A 15,719-nucleotide genomic window follows, 5' to 3' on the forward strand; every position below is an offset into this window, starting at 1 on the left:
GGTTTCATCACCTTGGTGATCCTGATGAGGATTTTGAGCTGGTAGACGTGCAGCTGCTGTTCCATGCGCTCGGTCAGCCAAGTGCCCAAAAGGTTCATGGTGGCGGTGTACCATTGCTGGAAGACACAAACGTGACACTCTCCAGCAAGAACACACAGATCAGATCTTTTGACCAGATCGTTTCAAGCGTGTTACGGTTGACCATAAAAAAAGGGGAAATTAATTCATGGGCCCAAACTCCTTTTTTTTTTATTTTATTTTTTTATTAGATGACAAGGAGAAAAAGAAGAGGAGGAAAATGCCGCTGACTCATCTCTCTCAAACTGGAGGTGTGCAGGTGCAAAGGCGGAGTTAATCTAACACTAGGTGATTAACTGTGTAATAACATTTGGGAGTTAAAATCAATTGCCAAAAATGTAACCCCGGAATTTTAACAATCTCAATTTTATGATTAAAATTGAGTTTAAAAAAAATTCCACTTATGCTAACAAGAGTATGAAAACCTAGAAAAAAAAATATTGTAAATTTAGAACAGATATAAAATTTGTGATTAATCGTTAGTTAACTAGTGAAGTCATGTGATTAATTACAATTACAATTTGTAATTGTCAACGGGCCTAATTTAAAAAAATAAATGAAAATAAGGGGCGTTTAATCGTAATTAATCACATGATAATTTTATATCTGTTATAAATGTACAATAAAAAAAATCTAGGTTTTCATAAAAAAATTCAATGAAATGAAAAAAATGTTAAACTAATACAAATAGTTCACGATTTTTTTACGTCTATAGTCGTCAATGGCAGTGAATGAGTTAATAATAATAAAAAAAAATATTATGTAAGAATAATATTGATATATCAAAAGAACAATGTCTTATCTCAGAAGTAAAAAAAATATATATTTTTCAAAAATAAAGCTAGAAAAAAGTAAAAGAATTATACAATTAATGTCATAAATACAAGAATGTAGTTGCAAAGTTGTATTTTACAGGAATAAAGTCATAATTGAAAGAAAAAGTTGAAATATTATGAGAATGTTTTGAAACCTTACAAGAAGTAATTCACAAAAAATAAAGGAAAATCATGAGGAAAGAAAATGAAATGTAAAAAAAGGAAATCAATAAAAAATATATTTTTTTTTAAGAGAATTGACCTAACGTCATCAAATCTTAATCCACGTAAAACAGCGTCAGTGCTCCAGAATACATTTGTAGTATTACTGAAAAAAAGAGAGAGAAAGGTTGCAGGAATAAAGATGTATTATTATTATTTTTGTAAAGACGAACAAGAAAATAAAAAAAAAGGTAATGAAATGTTGTATTTTCACATAAAAAATGTTGCTCCACTTAATGTATTTCAGTGGCTAAGCTTTCCTTTGGGCTTTGATCTTGTTAACAAAAACGCTAAACTGTGATATCAAAATCACCATAAAAAAAAATGATGCATTGACCTCATCATCTGTTAGTGTTCCATCCCCCAAACAGAAGATTACAATCTTATTATAATGTAGTGGATGATTGTTTTGGTGGTGATTACAATATTTGCCAACAGCTGCAACAAGAAGCACTTTCCTTGCGTTTTATTACGCGCCAACGACTTCATGGAGTGTTTTTATGGCCCATAAGCACTGAAATTCACATCATGTTTTTATGTATGAGCGCATTTTGTGTGTGTGGCGCATCTTCACGAGTTGTTCCACAGATGCTGTCAGGCAACTTTGGAGAAGCGTTCTTACCCTTTTCGCATTTCACAAATGTATCATAAAATGAACTGTTTTTTTCCTTTTAATTAAGCATAGTTTAATGCATATTAAGCAGCGTTCATTTTTAATAAATACAATTTCTAAGACTTAAAAGTGAAATTAAATCCAACATTTTCTTCCCATTAATATGTTCTATTCATGCCCACTAGTCTAAACACAAAATGTATTACTTATTAATAATAAATAAAACATGAACCCTTTTCAACCATCACAGAAGGCGGCCATTTTGCCACTTGCTGTCGACTAAAATTGGCATCACAGTGCCAAAAGGCAAAATGGCCGCCCCCTGAGATAGATAAAAAAAAATAAAAAATGAAAGGATAATTTGTTGCTTAACTCATTCAGTGACATAAATTAATTTTTTTAAAAAGATGATCAAAAATGAGTGGCAAGAGGAGATTCAAGTTTTTAATTGTAATTAATCGCATGACTTCACTAGTTAACTCACAATTAATCACAAATTTTATATCTGTTCCAAATGTACAATAAAACAATTCTGGGTTTTCATACTCTTGTTAACAAAAGTGGAAAAAAATGTTAAACTAATATAAATAGTTCAAATGAAATTGTTACGTTTATAGCCGTCAATGGCAGTGAATGAGTTAATTATGGACGGTCACTTAAATATTTAGTGTTGTTGATATTCTTTTTTTTTTTAAATACAATTTTTGGTTGAATCACTGTAATTTGCTTATTGGCAGCATGCTATTAGCATAAATGCAATGGAGCTATATTTCATATTTTCTATGCTAAAACTGCACTTGTTACTTTCAGTCCTGTTAGTCACATGAGGATTTATTTTTATTAATGTCCTTATTTATTTATTTTATTTTTTAAATATATTTTGTGTTTTTTTTTGGGGAGCTATAAACATCTCTTTTTTTTCTCCTTTTTTTTGTGCTGTTTTTATTTTTGTGGGGGGGGGGGGGGGTTGGGGGAAGCCAACCCCTGTGTTTTTTTCTTTCTTTCTTTCTTTTCTCTTTTTTTTTGGTGGGGGGGGGTGCATATTGAAGGTTTATCTGTGTTTTTGTTTTTGAAAATTTCTCAATAGATTTCAGTGGACGACCCATGCAAATGTTTCGCTATTCATGGGCCAGCACATATTTCGTCCATATTTAAAAATGGCACAAATCCAGTCAAGCCTGTATCCCACTGAGGGGGAGAGAACGTTTAAGAACGTTGGCAAAGGAATGTTCATTTCTCATCAGGTTTGTTCAAGGATGCAAGGTTCACTAAACATCCATGTTTGAATTTTTTTTTGTTCAAAATTTCAACCTTGAACAAATGTGTGTGTGTGTGTGTGGTCCTATGTGCCCCCCCCCCCCAGTCACGATGAAAACTTGTGCCCCCCTCCATCATTTACGTTGCCCATCCGTGAGGGTTAAACGGCTTCTTCCTTGTTATTTGTGGTTTCAATAAGTGTGGTGCCTCAAAACGTTGTTTCCCAATGACACAGCCATATTTTGGTTGCACTGAGCTTCTTAACACAGTTCAAGGGTCATTCATTTGGTTTGCTATCTTGAGTTGTCAATCCAATTCTTTTTTTCTGTCCAGTTTGGTCACGTTCATCCGCATTACTCAATGTGAGTAACACGCAGTCGCCGAAGTCATAATAATCCAATTGGGCCTTTAGATGAATTAAAAAAAAAAAAAAAAAGGATGCTTACTTGGCATTCCTGACTTTGGGAGATATTTGAGAATTAATCGCGCAAAGTGGTCAATTCGTTTCCCAGACGCTGAAGATGGACGTGCACAAAAAAAATGCAAATTAAGCGGCTGGGCGGTGGGGGCGGCAATAAGACGAATGTGCTGATTGTGCCCCATAAAAGCTGCGTCAATCGTAGTCCAAATGCGGCCTCGGAGTTATGTGAGCTTTTATTGGCAAAAAAAAAAAAAGTAGGAATGAGCGTGAGTAAATGTTGCGCAAGCGGGGGGAGGGGGGGGGTGCGGCAGTGCTATTGTCGTGTACCTTCTCTCTGCTTTCTCCAACACTTTGTTTGCATTAAAGGCTACAAGAGAACAGCACTCGCAGCAAGTCGAAATCGGACCTCCGAGAACTTTCAAAGCTTTCGCTGGGTCCAAATCAAAAAAAAAAAAAAAGTGTCCGCTGCTCGGCTTTCACCTGAATTTGCTAAGGTGAATAGATGGAGGGTTTTTTTGGGAGCGGGTTCCGGGTTTATGCAGATGCCTGTCCACTTGACAGTCGAGTCGAGCGTGCAGCGCATGCAGACCTGGCAGGTGTGTGCGTGCTGAGGAAGAGATTGCGCTACGGTGTGTGTGCAAAATGAGCCACAAGTCTGAGGAAGAGGGTCATGCTAGAAGATGTACACAGGAAGATTATTTGACTCCAAAAAAAACATGCCAACCAACGTAATGTGAGAAAACAACGCAACACTAGAGATAAGTGCCACTTTTTTCACTTCTTGGCTTGCCAGTGGCTGTATTGACGTGACGCTGCGCGCCGTTTTTTTTTTTTTTTTTTTTTTTTTTACAGCAGTTCCGCATGCACACCTCAAGTGTGGAAAATCTTCCAACGCAAAGCATTAAGGTCAGAGTAAGGGGGGGAAAAAACGAAGAGAAAAAAAGACAAGGTGAGATTTAAAGGCATTAGTGACAAGATCTGAAGTCGCCATGACGACCATCGTGATGGCAGTTGATGAGAGAATCCTAAAGAATTGAACCCGGTCACGTTGAGCTCAGGTATGACACCGAGACGGAACGCAACGTGACCGCTTTGACTGCTATGGACGTTCCGCTCCAGGATTCTCTTGGCGACTTTAAATCTCATCACGACGACTTTAAATCTCATCAAACAATAATTGTTTTAAATTAGATTAATCACATCTTAGTGATTCATCATGATTAATCGCTTAATTAAAAAAGGCTTTTTATCAACATTTTTTGCCCGCCAAATTTGAAGAGCACCTGTTACGTGTAAATTCTTTCATTATTTAATGTTATGAGGACGTCTACAACAGTCTCTCATCCTCCTCTTTTTCTAATCAGTTAATTAGTTGCGTAATTAATGAAAATGACCTCAATATTTTAACATGAACAAATATTCTGAATGTCATACGCAAAGATGTATTAAATGCTTTTAATTAAATAAATTAATTACATTCATTATTTATAATTTTTTTAATGAATAATAATAATAATAATTTATTGTTATTATTAATTAATTAAAATTATATAAATTAATTATTAATTCATTCATTAAATGCATGTAGTTATGGTTATTGCTCAAACACAACCTGTGCTACCTTTAACGTAACCATCCGCTGCCAGCTAAAGAATCATCTGTGCTCAAAATTAATAGTGTGATTAATCGACATTAATACATGATCGATGCAGTATTTTTTGTGTGACTAATCAATGATTAAACGCTTTAACTTTTAAATTTTTTATTTAACATGTAATATCAAATATTTATTTATAATACCGTATCAGAGTTAGAATAGTTTAGGATTTCTCACCATAGTTAATTAAAAAAAAAAAAATGGGGCTTTCTTTTTTGTTTTTTATTTTTGTTTTTAGAACAACTTTGTTAGCTTTTATTAAAAAAAAAATTATGTTTCGTTTTAGTTTAGTTTTGATTGGTTTTAGTACTAGTTTTATTTTTCTTTAATAATTCTGAAACAACTGTTTGATCTTTCTTCTTGTATGGATGTAGAGCCATCCTGAAATAAATATGTTTAAAATGAACTTGAAAGACAAATACAAAGGACATTATCACTATACTGTATTATATTTAGTTTTATAGCCAATTTTTATTTTATTTTGTTAACAAAAATGTTATTTTGTAACTTTTAGCTATTTTGTTAGCTTTCATGAACTATAATAACCTTGTATGGTTTTAGCCCATTTTCCAACATTCACTGTCCGGTGCTATTAATGGGACTTTTCCAACAATGACTTTCTTCAGGTTTCTGATTGGCTAAAATGGGCTTAATGATGATGTCAGGTACTTGGCAGCCTTTGAAAGTCTTTTGATATGTTTTAAAATGGTGCAGTGGATACAAAATGTGGACAAAAAAAAAGAAGAAGTTGGAACTGCTGTAAAAAGAGCATGAAGAAAATAGATTTATATCCCGTAAATAAAGCCACTGCAATTTGTTTTCCACTAAAGGAGGCAGCAGGAATGGTGTTAATAAGAAGAGACCAAAAGGGTTGAAATAAGAGAGATCGAGTAGAGCCAGCGCAACATCGAAGGATGACTTTGACATGCATGCAAAAGTTGATGGATGGAAACGCATTCAGATGAGAAGCAAACAGAAAAGTAACAAAACAAAAAAAAAAATGACATCCTAAAGTCACTTCAAAAACGCGGCGTCGACTTGAGAAGAAGTCACCATAGAAAGTTGGACATGACTCTTTTGGGGGGCCACACAGAGGACACCAGGAGGAAGTGAGGACACAGACAAAGGGAGGAGCCCACAAAAGCAGAGCCACTCCAAAAAAAGAAAAAAAAAGGAAAAACAAACATACATCAAATCAAACACAAACAAAAATAGATTCATCTGGCACGCGGCTCCTAGCGTGTCAACCCGACTCACTTCCTCACAAAGGCCGCCACGCGCGGCGGAGACGTGCGTCTCCACAGATAGGTTCGGAATGACGTGAAAGCACACACAACACGGCATTTATGTGTCGTCGAAACCACACATGGAGGACACATTGCTGTCAATGTATCCCGTCAGGATTATCTTTGACTAAGACAGTGCTCTCGTCGCCCTCCAACACATGAAAACCTGCCCGTGAGCCCGCACCGCCTTTACAATTTGCCGTTTCCGCTAAAGGCTCCTCATGGAGGAGTGCTTTATGTGTTGTTCGCTAAGCATGCACTATGTTCTTTTCCAGAGAGCACTGCTTCATATAATCCTTTTTCTTTTTTTTTTCAGGGAGGATGCTTTTATGGACTCTTTGTAAATAAAAGCTTGTTGTTGTTGTTGTTTTTTTTGTTTTTTTATAAATAGACAAAGGCCCAAAAGCACTGTGCAGACCGGAATGCAGAGGGCAGCAGCTGAGCTTGACAGAGAAAGAGAGAAGAGGACAGAAAGGACAGGAAGAAACACTTTTCCTGCTCTCAAAGGAAACAAACGGGACTTATCCCCCATCTGCCCTGTTGTTTTGCCACATTGTGTTCGGCCCCCCTCCCTGCTTGAGCGGAGGAGACGGCATCTTACTTACATCAAATAACCTTTCTATATACACCTCCTCATTGACCTTATCACGCAGGATGTCCTGAGAGTGGCGGACAAAGGTCACGTAGCCGTCGGCCACGTCCATGCCGGGTTTCTGCAACACAAACACACACACGGGTGGCTGACTTACTGTCGTAAAGCGCAGAAGCGCGTCGGCTGAAAAGTCTCGGTGCGGGGCGGTGCGGAAAGGCGTGTGGGGGGGAGGGGGAGTTAATGTGGGGGGGTTGACTTACGGGTACGTCCACATACTTGGAGGCGGCTTTCACCTGGAAATTCAACCAAAGAAATCAAAAAAAGGCATTTTTTAGTAGGTTACTGGGATGCATGAAAGAAAATGGACATGATCATCCTATAAAGTGCCTTTAAGTGTTTCATAGTTTTTACGAGGGCCCAACAAATATGGGCAAAATTTGCCAGAATAACATTTTGATAACCGATTATCATCAAATCTTGTGAATAGCATGCATTTGTATATAGTACAGTATCCGTTATTATCAGAGTGAATAATATGAATTAATAAAAATACTTTATCCTTTATCATTTCACAACAGAAAGGAAAAAATGGCAAAAAAATCGACTGATTTAATAAATTAAAAAAAAAACGTTTGTTTGAAAGTCATTATTTTTGTCTTATGTTGTAAAGCACATTTGTCAAACTTAAAGACCAGGGGCCATATCCAGCCCCACATATTTTTTTTATGTGGTCCTAGAAGGCAAATCAAGCATGTCAACATAAATACTTGCAAAAATCTGTACCAAAAAAAAAAAATAAAAAATCATTCTTGTTACCAAACCCCTTATTCAGTAACTTAAACAATACTGCCGTTGTTTTGACTTCTGATTTGAAAACAGTAAAGTTGTGCACTGTATATGTAATAATATGAGGAGCTGATTATCTTTTTATATGATTTCACAGTCATAATGGCCCTCCACCGGAAACCATAACTACTATGTGGCCTGTGACAAAAACAAGTTTGACACCCTTGTTAATGTTTTAACGTACAAAAAATGTCAGAAAAATAAAATCAGCTGATTTTTGCACATTTGGGAAATTTGAAATTAATCATTTGGGCCTATTATTTATTTATTTATTTATTTATTTAATTTTATTTTTCTTACACTCATGTGACTTTAAGAATATTACCGGAAAAACGCACAGTTAATACAATTTTATAATAGCAATTTGACACGGAAACAGATTCATTCACTTTACATTCATTTTTTTATGGGAAATTTGGGGGCCAACACAAATAAATTAGAAGTCAAACAGTGTCTAGGAATTGCTCCACTGTATAACATGAGGTAAAAAAAAACAACATTTAAATCATCTTTAACCCTATAACACCAAACAAGACATTTTGAGCCCTCTATTTCATGAGTATAATATTTTGTTTTGACGTATGTGATCTGCCCATGCAATGCACGGATGATCCATTAGAGGGCAGTCTCACCCCGATGATGGCTTTTCCAGCGACCTTGCAAGATCGCCCCAATTGAGAAAGGAGAGACACCTATACTTATTAATAGTGGGAAATATTATTTTTGATTTTTGGAAATACTAATATGTTTTATATGTTTATTATGATATTTTTGACAGTTATAAACGTACAAACTAAAATAATTGAGACTGGATGTATCAAATATGACACCATTCAAATGTCATATGTGGAAGTTGATTAAAAAAAACGTTATTGTTTGTTCAAAAAGACCAATAAATACTCTATTTACAAAGAATCAGAATTTTCTCTCATATATTCCATGTTTCAGGCTTTATCGGGTTAAGTGGTACAAAACTGAGACAGATCTATAATACGAAGTCCAATTTCAAATCTGAGCAATCACTTGTTATATGTACAAATGATTATTTTCAGTGAAACAAAAAGGAAGCTTCATCTCACCGTGAACGAGAGGAACGAGGAGAACAGCGTGCCTTCGTCGTATCTGGAAATCTTTGCCAACACTCCCTCCAGAATGGCAACAAACTAAGCAAAAGAAGACAAATGACTTAATCAGCGCAATGCGACATGCAATGCGACATGTGACCTCGCACCTTTGCAACCAGGAGCTGAATCATGTCCCGCACACTTTCCTCAATCAGTTCATCTATCTGGGAGCTAATCTGTTTCTGCAAAGTGAGAAATCGTCAAGTTATCCATTTGTAATGTAGAATATTCTATTTAAAGTGGAAATTAAGTTAAAATGGTAAAAATCTGTACATGCCGCCGAGATAAAAAAAAAAAAAAGGATTTACTTTGTTTTTATCTTTGGTCACCTCCTGACCCATCTCCATCGCGCACAGTTTGGCCGACTGGTCTTTAGCGTCCACCATCACGTTGAACATGGTGCATAATGTCGGAGAAATGCGGAAATCCGTCGACTTGCTGCTCTTTGCCAGTTTGGACTCAAACGCCATCCTGGTGCTGTTTGGAAGGTAAGCGGGTAATACATCATTTCAATTATTTTATTATTATTATCCGTATGTTTACCTCTCAATTTGCAATTATGATGTTAAATAGAAATATTATGCACACATATTCTGCATATCAACTCAAGAAGAATATACTACAGTAATATACTACAACTATCTACTGTATGCAGGAGTGGAGCAACATTTGGAATAGTGAAGAATGAAGAGATTGTTGTGACATTGTGTTCCTTAGATATAATTTGGAGGAATCCAAAATGGCGTTCTCAAAATCAAACAAACGGCAAAGAAAAAGGCATTATATATAGTTTGTTATTGAGTTATTGATTAGTGATCTTTTTTATTATTATCTTGCACTCAACAAAGAGCATTCATTAAAAAAATAAAAAAAATAAACTAAAACTAATAATAAAACTAATAAAAATGTACAAACTTGAAATAAATAATAAATAACATTTGAAAAAAATATTTCATTATTATTATTATTATTTATTATTATTATTATTTATTATTATTTATTATTATTATTATTAATTATTATTATTATTATTTATGTATTATTAATTATTAAAATTGAAAAAATATAAAAATTATTGAAAAATGACGACATCTACGCATCTACTCTCGGTGTGTCCGAGCAAGGGCACGTACCGCTTGACGCAGTTCTCGATCATGTTGCTGGACATGAGCTTGATGCGACTCTCCAGGTGTTTGGCAAACTCCTCCTCGGGCCAGTGGAGGTCGCGGATGAAGGTCTGGAGGGCGTCCAACTTCCAGAACAAGTCCTCGGACGTCCCGGAGCCGTTGCTGCCATTGAACCAAACGCACGTATGTCAAAGGTCGCGTCGCAGTGGTGGTGGTGGCAGGGGTGAAAGGTCAGGGGAAGAGGGAGGGAGGCGTTGAGGGATGCTGCTCCTCGCCACCTGAGAAGTCGTTGGACTATTTGGACGTACGCTGACTGATCCGTCCAAATTGGTGCATGTGCGGACAGTCAGCGTACGGGTGGGAAGGAGCGGGAACTTTACAGTAACAAATCAATCAATAATCATGCTCTCTGATATGATTATTGATCGGGGGGTGTGAGGTGGCCACATGCGGGTTCGAATTACTGCAGCTACAGCATTGAGTCACAAAGGGAATGGCGGCATGAGAGAGGACATCTCAGATAACGCTTTGTGGTGAGATATCATGTCCCCTCTCAGCGTCCATGTCCCAAAGCTGCTGGGGCCCCCCGGAAGAACTACCAGACACACCATGCGGACTTTCCTGAGCCAGCCCCAGTGGGCAAGTGCTGCCGAGATGGACGGCGATAAATCAGCCATCCCCACCCCTGCCCTGCCCCGCCCCGCCCGCTGCAGCCGGGCCGCCATCTCAGCACCCAATCAGACTCCAAGGTCGTAAAAAACACTCAAACAAATGTCTGTGAACTCCACATGGAGATGTCTGGTCGTGCAAATGATTTCAGATGTTTGTGCGTCATAAATCATCAGACATCCTTGGGAAAACAGACAGCATGTACTGTATATACTGCATGCAGTAATGTACAGTATATACAAGACTTGTTCCTGGGGGGGGGTGGGGGGGTATTGGGGCCTGCGACTGCATCATCACATCTCAAGCGCAACGACATGCATGTTGAGACACATGACCTCATCTGTTCACAGAGAGACCTTGGCATGAACATGAACTGTTTTCATACGTGTCAGACGATAAATATTAAAATGACCTGAGGACGACGATTTCAAAAGAATAGAGAACAGCCAGGACGCCGCTCAGGTGGCATATACACCTGCCTGTGCACATTTTTTGCTAGTGCGTAGCATGTACTGTAAAAATCCCGTAAATAACATGATCCCTTGTATAAAACGCCCGCCCCTTAAAAATAATCTTTTTCTCAAGGTGAACCCAGAAGTACTGTTGGACCAGGCAGGACATCACTTAGATGGCAGTAGCATTAGTCATGGACGCTAACGTTATTGTACACATTTCTTGCTAGTCTATAACATGTACCGTAAAATCCCAGTGCCTCAGAGAGACCCCATTTTGGACCATTAACCTATGTTCGCAAAGTGCTCCTTCGGGTATCCGTAGCAGAAAGACGGCGGTAAAACATGTCAGCGACCACTAAGACGCAGCGGGATCGATGTAGTATAATTAATGAATACTAGGCCGACGATTTCAAAAAATAAATACATGAAATTTACGATGTGATAAACATGTCGATTTTTTTGCATTTATTGAAATGAATAGTGTTTTTTTTTTAAATCAATGAACATTGAAAAATTTTAAAAAATTACACATTGTCCCTTAAGTTTTTTTCAAAGTATTTTTAAAATCATGTTTTCCAATATCTTGTTTTTGCACTATATGTTTGTTTTTAGTAATTTTATAAGTATTTTTTATTTCTTTACTTTGCTTTAAAACCTCTTTAACACTGTTTGCAACTGCTTTTAAATGTACTTTTAATTAAAGTAGCCTTATTTCAAGGTATCTGCACTCACGAAGACACCCGATTCCTGTATAGGCCGCCCTCTTTTGGCCGTTTTATGATTAGGAATGAGAAACTAGAAATGAGAAGAATAGAAAATGTCCATTAATTTCCTGCAATTGTATGGAAACATTCTATATTGGAATATATAAGTCTTTCCTTTATATTATCTGGCATTGTTTTTCAGGGAATCAAAAGTACTAGTGGTATTGGTAATTGGTATCAGTATCGAACATAATATTGAGCTACTTTGAGTAGGGAATGCGTGATAAATAAGTGCTACTTTTCTTTTTCTTTTTTTAAAAACAAGTCCGAGGTACTGCATGATTTTTCTGAAAAAAAAAAGAAAAGTTCTTATTAATTATTATTATTATTAATTTCCCCTGCCCCCCAAACCCACCCCACCCTTGATTTGGGGTATTTTCTTAAAAAAAAAAAAAAAACATTATTCACAGGATTTTACTGTATATGCATTACTTCTGTATCTGCTGATGATGTCGTTGTATTTAACAAATGCATTCCATTTGTATTAAAAACACCAATTGCAGTTCCTAATAATTATTTTACACCATCAGGTCGAGTCCTGGAGCATAAAAATGAATTCCAATAGGCCCTTCTTGGTGCTTAAAAAAAGAAATCATCATTGCTCCAATATATTCCTGAACGCGGGCATCTTCATACCAAGGCATTCTCCGTTTTGCTCAATAAAGCTAGAGTGAACTAGTTGAATACACACTCAGAGTCATATATAGCAGCCATCCACGACGGGGTTGAAAAGCTAGGCATTTGTGGAAGGTTAACTGACAGTCCCGCTACTGGAACGGGCAGATTTGGTACTTTGGGAATTTGGAGGTTGACATTTGGTAGATTCACATTGGGCAGATTACTTGTTAAGCTCCTGCAGAAGAGACAGACAAAAAGAAACAACAAGAACAAAAAAAGAACATGACAGTGGTGTGGGAGCAGCAGAAAGCCATGTGACACTCATTACTCAACGGAAAGATTGGAAAACAGCACATGTAAACGCATGCACGCTGCATGAGAAGACCTACAGCTGGACTCACATATAAAAAGAAGCAAATGTCATACTAGCTAAAACAAAAATCTCTTCTTGTGATACTTTACTAATTATTTTATAGAATCAAAACACAGAAGTGGAACCGTGAAAGCCACAACAAATGATAAACAAGAGCAACGGACTGGAGGCTTTTTGTTTCTGGCAACATGTCAAAAGCACAAATTATGAAGGTTAGTGTAACACAAAGCAAAAAAAAAAAAGAAGAAGAAGAAATATTAGGCATCAGCCTGGCTCCAATGTGCTGCAGAGAAATAGCTAAGACACATACATTAGTCACAAGTGACAAACTATTTTCACAGTAAATAATGTTTTCCTCTTGGATATATAAAAAAAAAAAAAAGTGTATTCAGCCCACGCATGGCTTGTTCATGAAGTTCGAAGGAAGCCAGGATGAACTTTACAGATGCTCTCCCAAATCGCCATCTGCGACCGATTTTAAAAAAAAGAGAAGCAATCCTACAGACGAGCTACAAAGACAGTGGCTCCTTACTTTACAGGCTCCCAGGACTCCCGCTCAAAGCCCTTGTGAATTGACTGTGCGATGGAGGACTCCATCAGATCCACATATCTAACCACCAGAGGAGCATACAGATCCTGAAGGTGCTTGTGGAACTTTCCGTTGCACAGATGATCTACATAGAGAAGGACAGGGAAAAAGAGCTTGGGCATTGTTGCTGTTTTCTAAAGTAACAGCAGATATTTGCATATATATTTATATATATATATATATATATATATATATATATATATATATATATATATATATATATATATATATATATATATATATATATATATATATATTATTATTATTTTTCGCACTATAAGGTGCATCGGATTATAAAAGGTGCACCTTCAATGAATGGCCTATAAAAAAAACACGTTTCCCATATATAAGGCGCACCTCATTATAAGCCGCATAAAATAGAAGCTACAATAGTGGCTGGGGTTGCGTTAAGTATCCACTAGATGGAGCTTACTTAACCAATATTGATCCACATATAAGGCGCATCGGATTATAAGGCGCACTGTCGTTTTTTGAGAAAATTAAAGGCTTTTAGGTTTGCTTAATAGTGCGGAAAATATGGTGTATAAAGGGGTGTCAGGCAATTACATTTTTTAATCGTAATTAATCGCTTGACTTCAATAGTTAACTCACGATAAATCTGTTCTAAAAGATGTACAATAAAATATTGTATAATATATAATATATACGTTTTCATACTCTTGTTAACATAAAAGTGGAAAAAAATGTTGAACTAATAGAAACATGGCTGCATCTTTCAGTCACTGATAGAGTATTTCCATAATAATTCATAAAATTGAGTTAAAATGAAAAAATCTACTGTACTGTAAAAAAAACAAAACAAGTGTGATATTGATTTGTTTTGTGGTAATTTTTCTGCCACGAGATGGCATAATTACACTTGTAAGACGTTGGTGACAGGTCAGTAGCATTTTTCTTTTCATATTAAGAGCTATCTAATCTTTAACATGAAGTAACCTGTGAAATTCTGCACAAAATTGTAAAACACAACTTGACCGCAGTCTCCACAAATATATGCATTATTATTAAATGTATTACTGCTACATTTTGATGTGGACATGTCTGCTGCGTTGCAACTGGAATTCTCCCAGTACAGGCTTTCCAAGTAAGGGGCGGTCATTAATCGCGCGTAAATCAACGCACTCATTTTGACACCCCTAATATATATGTATGTACTGTAATCCAGAAATCTTACAGTCTGCTCGGAGGAAATCGTTGAGAAGCTGGAAGAGCGGGAAACTGTCCCAGCTCTCGGGCGACTGGATCTCCAGAGCGGCGTCCATGTCGATGGCGTAGAGGGCCAGGAAGTTTTCGGCGTGCTCCACCATGAGGTCGGTCCACCATGCGAACGCCTGCAGAGATTGCCAGAGGAAAAGGGGAAGCAGGTGAAACGGGACACGAGGAGGGAGAGCAAAGGAGAGAGGCAATCAGGCGCACTGCTTGTGAAGAAGGAGCCCTCCTGGATCCTGTTCAACATGTTCACAGATATTCTTTCTTTCTGTACACAGCTTGAATGGAGATTTGTTGTTTTTTACATATTTGCGAGTTCAAAAGATACCCCCAAAAAAGCTCCCTTGGCACCAATATACTACCAAGATAGCACTAATGCAATAGTTTTACTTTAGACAGAGCTATGGCCTGAGAAAAATAGGTGAATTTTTCAGCAAAACTAAGAGAGATAGATTTTTTTTCTGTGAATAGGTAAATTTGTGGACAGTGAAATACATTATTGTGACTGTCATTTTCAGCAGTGTAAAAGTGCATTGCATCACACTAAGAGGCGTTATATACTTAGTAGTAATGGGACAAAACAATAGGAACACGTCCCAGTGGGATCATGTTAGGGAGATGCACCATGCTTGTAAAACATGCTTAGTAACAATGCGTGTGTTAAAATAAGTAAATAACATTAACAAACCATTTTCAAAAAACAAAAACTAATAAAAACTTACAAACCCACTCCGAAAATCATTTAAGATGAAAAAAAAGAAAAAATCAAAACAAATTAAAAACTAAAATGAAAATTGCAAAACTATTATAACCCTGGTGCATGCGTTGCATTTAGATAATAAGATTGCATGTTGGTGCTTTCCTCCACTTGTGTCTTGCAGATTTGGCGCTTTTACTCATGCAGATGTGCCACTTCCCTGCATGCTTTGCTAGCAAGCTAAGAAAAAATGAGCTGTGCCGCTCCACCATTCACGTCGGCCACA

General features: G+C 36.9%; 1 protein-coding gene across 16 annotated transcripts in view; it reads right to left on the minus strand.

The window, feature by feature from the left end:
- The window catches only part of cadpsb (Ca2+-dependent activator protein for secretion b), a 76,509-nt gene that overhangs the window by 1,318 nt on the left and 59,472 nt on the right, over positions 1 to 15,719 (minus strand). For 11 of the 16 annotated variants that reach the window (XM_077572266.1, XM_077572281.1, XM_077572268.1 and 8 more), the window contains 10 exons: positions 14,702 to 14,858; positions 13,450 to 13,591; positions 12,618 to 12,779; positions 10,045 to 10,200; positions 9,220 to 9,388; positions 9,019 to 9,093; positions 8,867 to 8,950; positions 7,202 to 7,234; positions 6,955 to 7,062; positions 12 to 116 (listed from right to left, as the gene is read on the minus strand). In XM_077572266.1, coding sequence (XP_077428392.1) covers positions 12 to 116; positions 6,955 to 7,062; positions 7,202 to 7,234; positions 8,867 to 8,950; positions 9,019 to 9,093; positions 9,220 to 9,388; positions 10,045 to 10,200; positions 12,618 to 12,779; positions 13,450 to 13,591; positions 14,702 to 14,858 — 1,191 coding nt within the window. The remainder of the gene's footprint in view (positions 1 to 11; positions 117 to 6,954; positions 7,063 to 7,201; positions 7,235 to 8,866; positions 8,951 to 9,018; positions 9,094 to 9,219; positions 9,389 to 10,044; positions 10,201 to 12,617; positions 12,780 to 13,449; positions 13,592 to 14,701; positions 14,859 to 15,719) is intronic. The other 5 variants (XM_077572276.1, XM_077572277.1, XM_077572278.1 and 2 more) reach the window with 1 other exon arrangement.

Source organism: Vanacampus margaritifer, chromosome 8, assembly GCF_051991255.1.
Source record: "Vanacampus margaritifer isolate UIUO_Vmar chromosome 8, RoL_Vmar_1.0, whole genome shotgun sequence".
NCBI lineage: Eukaryota > Metazoa > Chordata > Actinopteri > Syngnathiformes > Syngnathidae > Vanacampus > Vanacampus margaritifer.